General features: G+C 41.4%; 1 protein-coding gene across 18 annotated transcripts in view; it reads left to right on the forward strand.

The window, feature by feature from the left end:
- Positions 1 to 13491, forward strand: part of TTLL5 (tubulin tyrosine ligase like 5) — a 135369-nt gene that overhangs the window by 22655 nt on the left and 99223 nt on the right. For 17 of the 18 annotated variants that reach the window (XM_026057165.1, XM_026057171.1, XM_026057172.1 and 14 more), the window contains 3 exons: positions 1858 to 1965; positions 11332 to 11413; positions 12985 to 13046. In XM_026057165.1, coding sequence (XP_025912950.1) covers positions 1858 to 1965; positions 11332 to 11413; positions 12985 to 13046 — 252 coding nt within the window. The remainder of the gene's footprint in view (positions 1 to 1857; positions 1966 to 11331; positions 11414 to 12984; positions 13047 to 13491) is intronic. The other variant, XM_026057170.1, reaches the window with a different exon arrangement.

A 13491-nucleotide genomic window follows, 5' to 3' on the forward strand; every position in this document is an offset into this window, starting at 1 on the left:
CTTTTGCAAATTATATTCTGAGACTTTCTCAGGGTGTGTTTCTTAATATTTTACCTACATTTCCCGTTTCTTAAGGTCATCCCATCCCTTCTAAAAGCTTCCCTCCCTCTTCTGCTCCCATGGCCTGCTCAGTCTGATGAGTGACCAACCTCTGGAGAACTGTGCCAGTTTGAATGACTCTTGGATGTGGTGTCGTCTTTCCATGGCTCAGGTTTCGCTGAGTGTTTTCACTTCAGTCTGTGTTCATATAAAATAGCTCCCTCTTCCACACCTTTGCCGGGTCTGCTGGAAGTAAATGCATCTGCAGAGCAGAATCGAGGTATATCCTTTCTTAAGGGATAAATTACCTGTGATACTGAGCCCTCCGTAACACTAACTGATAGCAGCTATGCCCATCTTGTGAGTGTTGCCAGGGAACACTTAGATGGTGGAGGAAGGGGTTTGAATCTGGCTTTCACATGGAAGTAGACCTTTCCCCCATCGTGTGCATGCATGGCTCTCTGATCACTTGCACCGTACATTTTCAATCAGTTGTACACACCTGGTTATTTGGTATTGTTTTTCCCTTCTAATCTAAAGTATATGACATACACTCTTATGACTAAGTAAACTGCTGAGCAATGTGAGAAGGTTTCTCTGTAAACTGTTACAAGGCTTCTTGCACCTTTCTCTGATGCATCTAGTTCTGGTTGTAGGGAAGCAGAATGCTGGCTGGAGAGTGCTGGCGCTGTCTGAGCTGGCAAGTTTTTTGTGCTCTGGGATGTTTATGTGCACTTTGGCATTCCCATGCTTCCACTTAGTCCTCTCTTGGCACAGAAGTTCACATCTGACTTTGCTTGCATGTTCCTTAGCATTTGTTCAGGTCCCTGCATGTCATCTTCTGAACTTGAAAAATACAACTGTAGGGCTAAATTGAACTCCCTAGTTAAGTGTTTTGTACTAAATGTTCTTTGGGACAGGGATTCCCAAGTGTCTGCATGGGTTTGTGGAGTTTTTGGTGTGTTTGCTTGTTTTCCCTTTGAGGGGTTGTGGGAGGGTGCTACAACCCCTACTAACTTTTCAGACTAGGACTCCAGTGTTTGTTCATTCCCTTCTTCTCTCACTTCTCTATTATTTGCCCTTGAGAATAGAAACTAACAGTGTGTTGTTCTTTGTATTGCATGACTCATCTCAAGCCCAGTGTAGGACCCATGTCTCCATCTAATGTGTATCTTATCTTGCCTTTTGCTCCCTGTCTCAGCTCTGCTTTGTTCTGAGCTCTGTTTACAGGCATACATAGGAGCTGGAGAGAGCTTCCTTACTGAATCTGCAGAGTGCCTGTAGGCTAGGAGGCCTGGGTCCTGTCATCAATCATATCACTTCTAAATGATCTGTAAATCATAGTTGGGGAACAGCTGCTTTAGAGGAAGGTGCTACATCACAGAACAGTTAATTCATAAAAGTCCACAAGAAAAACTTATTTTGTACCTCAAAGGCTTTGGCTTGTACCCTGTAGTTTGAGGGTTTATCTCCTAGTGCACTCTTGTTTAATCCTTCCTGATGGTGTGATCAGACTCCAGCTGACTTGTGCTGATGTGCTTGCCACATGTTCCTGCTTACTTGCACTATACATGTACTCACTTTTACCATACTCATTTATGAGCATTTTTGCACTAAAATACTTGTGCATGTACATGCCTGCTTGCATGGATTTCTATATAAACATTATGGCTTTGTTATTCATAGGCTCTTATGTGCTTTGATTCACAAGGATATGTTTTCATATGCATATACTCATGCTTTTCTAGATATGCTATGCTGCTTCTCAGTCTGCTTTTTCTTTTTTTTTTTTTTTTTCCCCCTCTACCCTCCTTGCAGCACTGATGGCCAACGTGGAGGACCTGATTATCAAGACTGTACTTTCTGCTGAGCTGGTCATTGCTGCAGCCTGTAAAACTTTTCTTTCACATCGTGGCAGCTGCTTTGGTAAGGAACTGGGGGCATCTCTGTTGATTTGCTCTTAAGTGCTGTTTGCAGCTTCCAGCTTTCCAGTGCTACAGATAAATTTTGATTTCCTTTTGGAAAGAGGCCTGGTTTTGTTTTCTCTCACTGTAGGCCTCTCTGACATTAGGGGATGTTGAATCACCTTTGCCCATGTATCAGTGTCATCCATCAGAGTCTGATGCTAGAAAAGGGCATGATGGAAAGGGACCTGGGGGAGTGCCGGAAAGTTAAAGTAACAGTCCCACTGGTGCACTTGCAAAGGTTAATCATTTTAAACTTCCCTTCAGAGCATTTAATATTTATTGTTGGGCTAGATGACTCAATGTAGTGCTGAATTACTGTGCCCTTTGTCTGAGGACTAGGGAGGAATGTGTAATGAAGTGCCTGGAATTATAGTGGTGGTAATACTTCTGGGCTTGTGCTTGTGTGAGAATACCACATGGTGGCGTCAAAGCCTATTTCTTTTGGAAGCTGGATGCAGAACAATGTGCTGGCAAAGGGTTTTGAGAACTCACTGGCAGCAGAGGCTGGGAAGAGCTCCAGAAAGCAGCGGCTGGTACCACAGTGTACCTTCTCCTGCTTTCCAGTGGCTGCTTCCCAACCTTCCCTAAAGCGGCCTCCTCCTGCTCTTAGCTGCCGTCTGCACACACAAATATTCACATGAGGTAGGAGTCTCAGAGCAGGGGAAACAAATCTATAAATTAGCCCCAAATAGTCAGTGCTTAAACCAGTGGCCAAACTTAGCTTAGACTATCATGTGTTTAGGTATTGGGAGGAACTTATATTTAAACTTTGACAGGTAAATCTACTTGTGTGGCTCTTGCATTTTGCTTGAGTATTTACAGTCCTGCAGCTTTCCCCAGGCTGACATAAATGCTGTCGTTGTTGGATTCTCAGGGGTCATGAGAGACAGTGAAGAATCCAAGGAGGAGCCATGGCTGATATGTTATTTGGTTATCTGATAAGCTAGCTATCTCTCTGGCCTTAGCTTTTCCTAAATGACTCTGATGCCTTCTTTCAGAGTTGGAGAACCTTGGCATAGATGGGGATTTATAAGTTAGATAATTGCTTCTAGTGAAGTAGCAGTTTAGCAGCTACTCCAAGAATATCAACAACTGGATTTAAAAAAACAAAACAAAACAAAAAACTAAACCTTAACTGCCTCTGTTTTGTTTTTCCCTTTTCCTCTCTGTTTGTCTCTAGTTTCCTCTGAGCTGCTTATGTGGAAACTAATGTTCCTCATGTACTTTCTGCTGGGCTTGGCTTTGAGGTTATCCCACTTCCTGCTGCCTCCCCAGGGCTGTACTAACCACCTCTCAGATGCTCCCCCACAAATAAACTGTTTTGTTCCATTTGTTTCAGTGTAAACATGAATTAAGAGCTTCCCAGGAAAGAGAGCTTAAGTAGGAGCCACATTGCTTCCCTAGGGAGCCAGAAGCATTCCCAGGGCTCAGTACTTTCTGCCACCTTCCTCCTCAATTAAGTTGAGGTCCTTGTCCCAAGGATTTGAGCTGCCCTTGTCGTCCTGTATGGCTCATTCTTCATCCCTGAGTCTTGTTCTGACCCTCTTTGGCCTTGCCAACTTTTAACCCTGTTGTAAAAAGGCATTTTTTTTTCCCCTAGCTGAGAATGTTCAGAATTGCTAAATTCGTAGCTGTTTCTGTGAATGAGCACAGGGAGAAAACTGGGAGTGAAGATTTCAAGGCAGCATGTAGAGCCTCCCAAGAGCCTGGGTTTTCTTTTGTTCCCCCCCCTCCCCTTTTACTGGGCTGTGAACGATGAAACCGCATGTATGCCCTGAGAAGACTGATCATTTAAAATGAATCTGAGTTCTGAAACCTATATCTGAGATTCAGATATAGAGGAAGCTCTTGGTTGGAAAGATCCTAGAAAAACATGAGTAACTTGATGTATTTTCTACTCCAGTCTTTGTAATGCTGTTGTGGGAGGGGGTAGGACTCCAGCACAATTACCACCTTTTTTCTAAAAATTAAATCACAAGTTCTTATTTGTTTAGATCAGGCTGCCCACTTTCTCTCTGTAACAGTTTAGATCTCCTGCTGTGGTGCTTCGTTCCTTTCCTAAGTGTTTTCTCTGCAGTATCTTTGCTATTTTTTCAATTTAAAGGAAGAGAAATGTAATGTCCCAATTAAGACTGTAGGGAGAGTTTATGGAGTAGAATATAATTGCTTGAGTATGAACTTGGTGGGAATCCTAGGACAAACATCCCATCCCCTGTGCTTTTTAAAAACCAACAAACTCACCAAATAACACTGAAAAAACTACAGTTCTTTCCAATGAAAAAGTGTTTATTCCTTTGATTTATATTGTTCTGCAATTAATACTTCTGGACAGTAGCTCTTAAGTTAGGAAGTTGATTTAGGTCTGAACAGGGTTGGTCATTGGTCCACTTATGTATTATTTCTGGAAACATCCTTGGCTTTTGCTTTTGATAGAAGAAGACTTCTTTCAAAGACTTTTTTGCTTGAGTCTGCCTAACATAGCCCATGATTTGGTCACATTTCTAGACGGTTAGGATATAGTCACTTTGGGTAAAGGGGGGAAGAGAGTGTGATTGTATATGAAAAGGCGAGGGTGATGCTCTTGTTCAAATATAGGTATGGACCTCTTTTCCCGGTCAGTGTGGAAAATGCTGATCTTCTGAGGTCAGAGCAATAAAGGCAAAAATACGCTGTTATCTGTTCTTGAGGGGCAAAAGAACTATGACAAGCATTATTCCCAAGGAAGGAAAGGTATTCAAGTGTGGGAACAAAAGTGCTCGGATGATAGTGATCAACTTGTTTCTTCTGACCCTGAAAGAGGATACCTTTTTCTTCTTCAGAGCCTGTATGAAGTTAAAAAGATGCAGGATTCTGGCAGCACTGGGTTAACTTTGAGGGTTGGTGGGAATTTTGTACACTCTGTGCATGGCCTTGCAGAGGTGACTAAGTGTGAGCAGGAGGTGGGATGGGGATACATATGCCCAAGCTGTTTAAAGATTGCATTGTTCTCTCTCCTAGAGCATGCACTTCTGGGTGGGCTAGAAAAGGCAGTGAGGTCTGCTTTCAGACAGTCCCACTCTCCCTAGGATGGTTTAGAGGGGGTGGAATGAAGGCAACTGGGTGCAGCATTTGTGCCAGGATCCTGTGTGGCACCGTTTTCTCTACTTACTGCAACATGAGCCTGAAGAAGCAATAGAACAAGTCCCCTGTTTCATTCCTAGCACAAGTCAACCCAGCAGTGGGACTGTTGAACTCTTCTGCATTCAAGAGGGCAGGATAGGACAATTTTGCATGCTTCTTGATCCCACCAAGGAAATGTGTTTTACTCAGCTGCTCATGTGTTCTAAGGCTGAATAGGTCAGGCTTGTGCTTCTAATCACATTTACATCAAGATGGTATAGAGCAAACAATAAACAGTTGCATTTGTGTGGTGCCAACCTGGAGCTAAATGCTTAAAAAGAAGTCTTAATTTGTATCTAATCACCAGTCCTCAACCATCTACATTACTGCTGTTTGTGAGCATTTCATTTCCCTAGTAGTAACAGTGGTCCTGCCTGGGAGAAAGGTAGCAATCTGTAACATTGAACGGTGCTATCCTGCTCTATAACGAATTTTACAGAATATCAAAAATTAAGATTCTTCAAGAATTTATCTGCAGGCTCACTCCACATGAATGTAGGTGAGTCCCTGCTTGGAGACTCTTGGGTCAGCCATATGTATACCATACACATATCCTATCTCTTTTCCTGGTTTCATAGATCACGTGAAGAGCAGAATAGGTATTCCATATATTTATTCTTTTTGCAAAGCATAATCCATTCTCTTTTTTTACCTCCTTACTGCCAGTCTTTACTTTAAAAACAGCATATAAAGATGCTGTTTTGAGTCTGAAAAATGTTCTTAGAGTCCTCTGGCTACCCTCAGATTCAGGAGGCCTGTACATTTCTGGACAGGCCTCCAGATAATCATAATATGCCAGTGCAGGTTTTGTAATATATATATATATATCTTCAAAACAGAACAAAAATGTCAGCTGAACCTTAAGGGTGAGAAGAGTTTGAGGGATAGCTCTTCCAGTGATAACCCCTACAGGAGCAGATCTTTGTACCTGCACAGTTTTCCCTACCCATCACTTCATAGTTCTGGATGGTACCTAACTGAGTGCTGATGAATTAGTGCCCAGAGCTCAGCTAAAGGAGTCAGCATCCCTGCTGCTGCTGAAGCTTTCTGGTTGCTTTAGAAAGTTATTCTCAGCTTGATAGCACCAGTTTCTTTAACAGGTTTTCTTAGGGGACTGGGGCAGACCTAGGAAGAATGAACTATTCCATAAACAGCAGTAAAGAAGCAACCAGCACTGCCAACTTCTTGGCATCAGTGGACTTGTGTTACCAAAGTCTGTATCAAAATTGGTTTCTTAATACATCTTGTGTTGCCATTGGGTCTCACAGTGACATTAAGGACTTAAGAATATGGAAGTGGGGAATACTGGTGTGCACTTAGGTCCTATACTTGCTGGGGCTAAGGTTGTTGGAGTTTTGGAGTGAAGGTCATTAATATAGGGGTTTAAAATCAAAAGAACCTTGGGTAATGAAGTCACGAAACATGCTCTCTTTCTCCCTCCCCTCATATACCTACATATCTGTGGAGGCTTATGGCTTTCATTTTGATTTATCTGCTATACCCCCCTAAATTTATTAAATAACTAGCATATCTACTCTTCTATTCCTTGATGACATAAGGGAAGTAGAGGGGTTGTCCCAGGGTGACTTGAGATGTTAACCTTTTCACAGGCTGTGATCTCACACTGTGGGTTGAAGAACTTTTTCCCCTTCTGAGGCTGATAATTTTATATACTCTGTAAGAGTAAGACTATAAAGGCCGCTCAGTTTGCACCAACACTCCTGTTCTTTGATGTTAGCCTTGAAGATGGCCTTATTAGCTTTTCTGACTCCAGAGCAGAAAGATGATCCTAAGTCTGATTTGGTATGGATGATGAGCCCTACTGAAATCTTCTCTTCGCCAAATGTGTGAAGTACTGGCTTCTGTAGGTAGACTGAAATTAATTCAATTTGAAGACGGCAGGATTTTGGGGGGAATGTGGCAGAATGTTCTTCAGGCTTCAGTGGAAGGAAAAAAAGGTTGAGAAGTCATGTTGTAAGCAATGGGCTTTCTTCAGTTAGCTGTAGTGGAGAAAGTGTCTCTGTCTGTAAGTGAGGTAATTACTCATTTAGCCAAGCTAATATGATAGGCTCTGGTTGGTGCAGCATGCATTTCTCGTGAAGTAGACAAGAACACCAAGGTGTGGATTGTTTCTGTACCATCTTGTTGGATCCTTTCTTGTAATGGTAACACTGGGAGTTAGAGCCTTTCTCTATTAAAATAAAGTCCCCAGAGGTTAGAGGTTAAAAAACCAGATATTATTTAGAGTGCAAGACAAATTCCTCTGCAAGACTACAGCACCAGTACTTTTCCCCAAACCCTGTGTCCGGAGTAGAGACTTCATTCTGATATCTTTTAATACGAGAGAGTTTTGCTTACCAAATGCTAAACTGTTAAGCTGACCTTTTGTGGAATAGCAAGAATGATTCTGGATCTGATGGTGTTAGCCCCTAACATGCAGACTGTTTATGCCCCTGTAGCTGTTAAGATGTACTCTACCAGAGTTCAGACAGATACTGTACCATCACTAGATAAAGTGGTCTCTAGGAGTTTGCTGACTTATTTACAAAATACTCTACAGTCTCTGAAGCCTCGGGTTTGCCAATGTGTTCAACAAAGCAGCACTTTCATCACTATGTTCTTAAAAGTTTTTCTCCTTTATGTAGCATAGTTGCTGCTTAAATGAATTTGTAGCACAGGTAACTTTTTTTGTAACTTAAGTTTCTTGATATGTGCTGTCATTATAAGCATGTTCTGCAGAATAGCTTTGTAGCACAGAAGTAGTAGTAAGGTAAAAAGGGAAGACTTAAATATCAGTGGTACAAGTGTAGTTCCTTGCGCTAAGTGTGTTTGTAAATGTGCCACTACTCAAAATCAGGAGGTCTGTTTCTATTGCAGAAGCAGAAGAGTTGCATACTATGTAACTTTTTTAGGTGTGTATGTGTCACTTTATAACCTCAGGTTGCCTCCCATTTAATTGCGGTATATGTCCTTTGCAATAAGAAGCTTTTTTTGTGGGGGGAGGGTGGGCAGAGAAAGGTATCATCTAAGCTGATCCTCAGTGAACAAGCTGAGGACAAAGACCAGAATTACAGTAACCCTCCAGGAACTGAGCTTGCTTATTCTATGAGGAAATCATAAAAACATTGTTTACAATACAGACCACTGCTTGTGATTTAGTTGCTAGATTTACAGAAAATAGTGAATTCTTTGGGGATATTTACTAAAAGGGATTGCCAGTGCCATCTTTGACAGGACTATAACGCAAACTTGTAATATGTGGTAGTTTACCAGAACCAAAAAGCTTCAGAGCATGTCTCTAGCCTTCGTCTTATTTCTTAAATAATGACACTAGCAAAAAAAAATCTATGGCTAAACTATTGCTGTTAGACTTTAGTCTGAAGCTAGCCCTTCTCTTGGGAGGACTGGGAAGCTCTGTCAGCAATGACTTTTCTGCAAGAGTGGGAGGGAAGTGGCTGTTCTTGCGAGTCTTGGCAACAGCCAGTACTTTCTGATATGATTTCAATCTCTTYGGCAAACTGCAAGAATGAAATGTGTTTTTGTGAATTGTAGTAGCAAGGGGAGGGAAGCAAAGGAAGGCACTGCAAAAACTTTATATCTTAGTTTCTTCCATTCTTCCCTTAATAATAAATGTTGCAGCATGGGCTGTCATAAACCTACCATTGCCACCATTTGAGGAGAGAGGCTAGAACACATTTCTATTTTAGTCATTCAGTTTTCTTTACTCTCCATACAGAGGGAAATGGTAGTCTTACTGAAGCTGGTAATTGTAGAGGATACACTTCTGATCTTTGCCATGCTCATGTAATTGTACATCTTTGTGCTGCCTGCATATAAACTTGAACTTTTATTTATTTATTTTTACAAATAAAGGTGGAGCTTCACAGTAGGAGGGTTCTCTCTTCAGTGTTTAATCGAGGTGGTTCATTTTCCAAATGTGGAAAGGGTCAGGGAGACATTTCTAGGATAGTTTGAACCACAAGCAATTAAACTTCTACTTGTGTTATAGTACCCCAGTCAGACTTGAGAACACCTTTGGGCTAAGCCCTGTATGAGTACCTGCGAGTCTCGATGCAGTTGCCAAAACTTGGATCTTGCATCACTTGAGATGCCCTGGGATAGCAAAGACATCTGTCTCAGGCTAGTGGATATGACACTGGATGTATGGGAGACCTGGGCCCTTGTGGTGTGTCAGTGGAGGCCAGCTAGGAGATCCTAGAGCATTGCAAATGGCACTAGATGCCTGTGTTTAGCAACTGAATTGGGTCAAAAGGGATACTGCAAAGAGCTTACTGTCCTAATAAACAAGGCAAACACAAGGGAAAGGAATGTCTAGCACCAGCAGCATGGTCAGGGGACAGAGCTATCCAATGTCAAGAAGTTTCCCATACATGTTTGTAAATGAGGGCAGTCAGTGAGTAATTAGAACTATTGGGGTGGGAAAGAGGGAGGTTTAAAGAACAAGTGAATTGGAAGGGAGAAGAGTGTGGGAGGGGATAAGAGACTGAGGAGCAAAATTATTAGCAAAGGCCTTGTGAGGGGCAGAGGGAGGGAATGGCCAGCAGCAGAAGCAGCATCTAGTCAAAACAAAATGCTCTGCTTCCTGCCTGGGGGTGGGAGGTCACAGGCCCACTCATTGCTTCTCTGCCTGGGGGATGAGCAGCCTGCCCACCTGAGTTTGCTGGGCAGTGAGAGTCACAGCTCTTCACTTAAACATGGGATTGTCTTTTGAAATGATATTAAAATTATCAGAGATTTCTCCTGTTCAAAATGCTTTACTAATGTTTATACTCAGAATCCCCACCTCCTCCTTTTTCTTCCACTGCAGCCTTCCTAGTCAGGGAAGCAAGACAGCCAAATGTAGATTCAGCCTCATTTCTTTGGAGTGAACCAACTGCTTAACTCTCTGCCGTTTTCCTTCCCATCCACTGTCTGGCTACAGGGTTCAGAAAAGTGAGCAGGCAACACTCACAAATTCTGCTGTCATTTCCTCCTCTTCCAAGTCCCCCCTGCAGCTCATTAACTTCCCATCAAAAGCTACATGAGCTCTCACACAGCTGTCTGCATAGGAAGATCTTGTCAAGCAGTCCAGCTCCCTGGAGCCAGCATGAATGTCAGTCAGGCGACAAAATGCTGTGGCCAGAATTTAAGGAAAGCAGCATGGCAAAGAAATTCTTCTGCCTTCACTCCTGACACTAGGGAACTGGTTAATTCCATCGAAATCCTTCTTCTCTGCCAATACCCAGTTTTGAAAAAATGTGCACAAGTTGCGCTGATGAACGTAAACTTTGTTTTTTAATGCTGAAAGAGGGAACTGTATTAATGCCAACTTCTTATTTACAGTCCTCTTTGTGTAGCATCATCCTTCTTGCAACTCTATCACAAAATAGAGAAAACGTGTTGTGTGGAGTGAAACGATAAAATCAGTCCTGGAATGGGAAGCTGGCTTCAGTCTGACCTGCACAATATGTCTAGCAGACATAATATGTTATGAGTGAGAGAGATGTTTTAGAAGCTAAGAAAAAAATATTTCTCAAGTGATGTGTTGCAAAGTGGCAAACTGTCAATAAGATAAAGAGTTATGGGAGGTTATCTGTGTAGAGGGAGCTGCAGAGGAGAAGACTCTTGTACTCCTATGGAGATTCTGCAGAAAAAAATACAGGAATAAATGTGATGGAGCCGATGGCTGAAAGACAGGACACTATCTATACCTAACTGGAACAATGAATGATAGGGATTAAAAAGCAAAAGGAGAATAAAGTTCTGTTGTTTCCAGGATCCAGTGAAAAGATTCTTGTGCCACTTTTATGTGGAAACAGAAGTAGCTGAGTTCTGAAAGAATGGAAGTTTGTGCATGATGAAATATCTGGTTCTTCTATTTTTCTTTGATCCTTCTTTCTCTTTCAGAGTTTATTTTTCTATATAATATTTTCCTAAGACTCATTTTCCACTTTCCTCTTTTCCCCACAAACAGAATGGTTTTAACCTTTCTTCTTAGGGAGTGAAACTTCCCACTTGTGGAATGTTGTTATTCAGTCTTAGAGAGTTTACTGGATTTCACATAAATGAGATAGATAGAAATGACCTGATAGAGACCTGTGTTGGACCCTATCTGGACATTTGAAGGTGTTGTAGGTTGAATTTGCTATGTTTGCTGTGTTTTCAGAGCTGTATGGTTTTGATGTCCTTATTGATGCCACTCTCAAGCCCTGGCTGTTGGAAGTGAACCTATCGCCATCATTGGCCTGGTAAGTGATTCCCAGTTTCATAAGCAGAAAGGGCTGGGACTTTAGTACAGCTGTTGCTGGATATGGTTGTCTTTGAAACTTGCGGTCCTAGGAGGGCATGGTTTCATGAAGCCTGCAGAGTATTTGTTCCACTGCTAAGAGCTGACAGAGAGGCTAGTCCTTTCCTTTTTTCTTTGCATAAACAAACTCATTGCAGCAATAGGTTTTGAAAGAACCCAGTTGGGATTCCATTTTCTTTTAAATTAATTCTCCTCCACAGTCCATCATCGTTGTTAACACTTCATAATCTCCTATCATAGACAAATTCTGAAACTCTTCAGACTATTGTGTTGGGTTTCAATCTGCTTGGCCCAGTGGACGCTTTAAGAATTTAGAGTCAAAGCACTGTTCAGGCATTATGCTTGACTGGAGTATGTAAATGCATGCTTGGGCTCAGATTCTTGGTCTAGTACTTTCTCTAGATAAAACCTTTGGTGTGAGTGTTTTCTTGGCCCTTACGCTGACCTCAAACTCTAATGAAAATTCAGGATTTCTTTTTGTAGAGGTTCAGATGTGTGTTTTCTGGACTATGCTTTAACTTTACGAGAGTGTAGGTGCATAATACACTTTTATAATAATGTATCTGAGTAATATCTCCAAGATATTGCAGTATTAATCAGCTTTAAATTATACATATGTTCCTGGAATAACCATATCTGATACCCCTGTTGATCTTTCCTTCTTTATCCTGCATTCAAATTATTTCTATACACACWCTATCTTCTTTTAGTTCAACACCCTAGCTTCCACAATACCCGTTTTGCTTTTAGGTGCAATGAGAATATTTCCATGACATTTAATTTCCCGGTTTGTTGGTTTGCACTCATATGCGTACACAGTGAATTATTTGCATTCTTTGCCTTTAAAGCCAACTCATATTTGCATCCTTTGCTCCATTTTGTTATGATTGCCTGTCTCTTTGCCAAAGTTGTTGGCATCTTTCACTGTACTGTAGAAAATGGCTTGTTTCTCAGCTGTCAAGAAAACAAACTTTGCTTGTCTGGTCTTAACTCTATTGTTGTTCCCACTGGATAGAATTAAGTATGCTTCCTGTCTTTCCCCACTGTCTGATCTCTCTGTATCTATTGCTTTCCCCTATCATTTGTTGTTATCCATCAGAGCTAACCCATATGGCTTCATGATTTTATGTGGAAGAGACATAGGTAATTGTAGTTTTTAAGAATTATATGACGGAAACCTCCATTCCATGAAATGCAGTATAGATACATTCAAATAAAATGTTTCTGGCCAAGCAGAGCTAAAACAAGGCTGCACGTGTTGAATTAGAAGAGTAAAGCTGTGAAAAGGGATAAAATCAATAGATACCAAGTTTATAAACAGAAATAGGTTAATCTGCTGCCGTTTGATGTTTACCCATGTGTGTGAAAGTCACCTAGGTGCTTGTGGGTTCTGTGATGCCTGTGTTAAGGACCAATGCAAAGAAAATATATTGGAAAGCATCCTGGATATTGATGCAATCCTCTCATACCAGATAAATAATTCCTCTTCTTCTTTGTTCCATGGGGGGATAGTGATGCTCCTTTGGACCTGAAGATCAAAGCTAGCATGCTTTCGGATATGTTCACCCTTGTAGGTGAGTGTAACAAAAAGCTGCTTGAATATTTACCTCATTTAAAGCTAATAAACGGTATGTTTGAGCTGCATGTTAGACAGTGCTTGGATAGCTATATTAAGTTATGAAACTGGAATTTTTAGTGTAATAGAGGAGAATTGAGGTTAAAGAGAGTAGCTGCACTTAGTATGGGGAAGTTTTATGTGGTCATTTTGGAATTCAGCCTGTGAATAATCCCTATCTCTGCGATGCTTAGGCGATATTAAGGGTCTCTGGTATTTGAAGATGTTACTCTTTTTCTTTTAAACAGGTGACTTCTCTTAAACAGGCAACTTCTGAGGACTTAGTCCTCAGAATCAGTATTTCTGCATTTTTTTTAGGGTGAATGATTGGTAAGACTATGTGGATTCTGGTTAGGCTCTGTAGAAGTGGAGTCAAGATGATGACTCCAAGCTACGTGACTTTC

This window comes from Apteryx rowi, unplaced genomic scaffold, assembly GCF_003343035.1.
Source record: "Apteryx rowi isolate R43461 unplaced genomic scaffold, aptRow1 scaffold_137, whole genome shotgun sequence".
Lineage (NCBI taxonomy): Eukaryota > Metazoa > Chordata > Aves > Apterygiformes > Apterygidae > Apteryx > Apteryx rowi.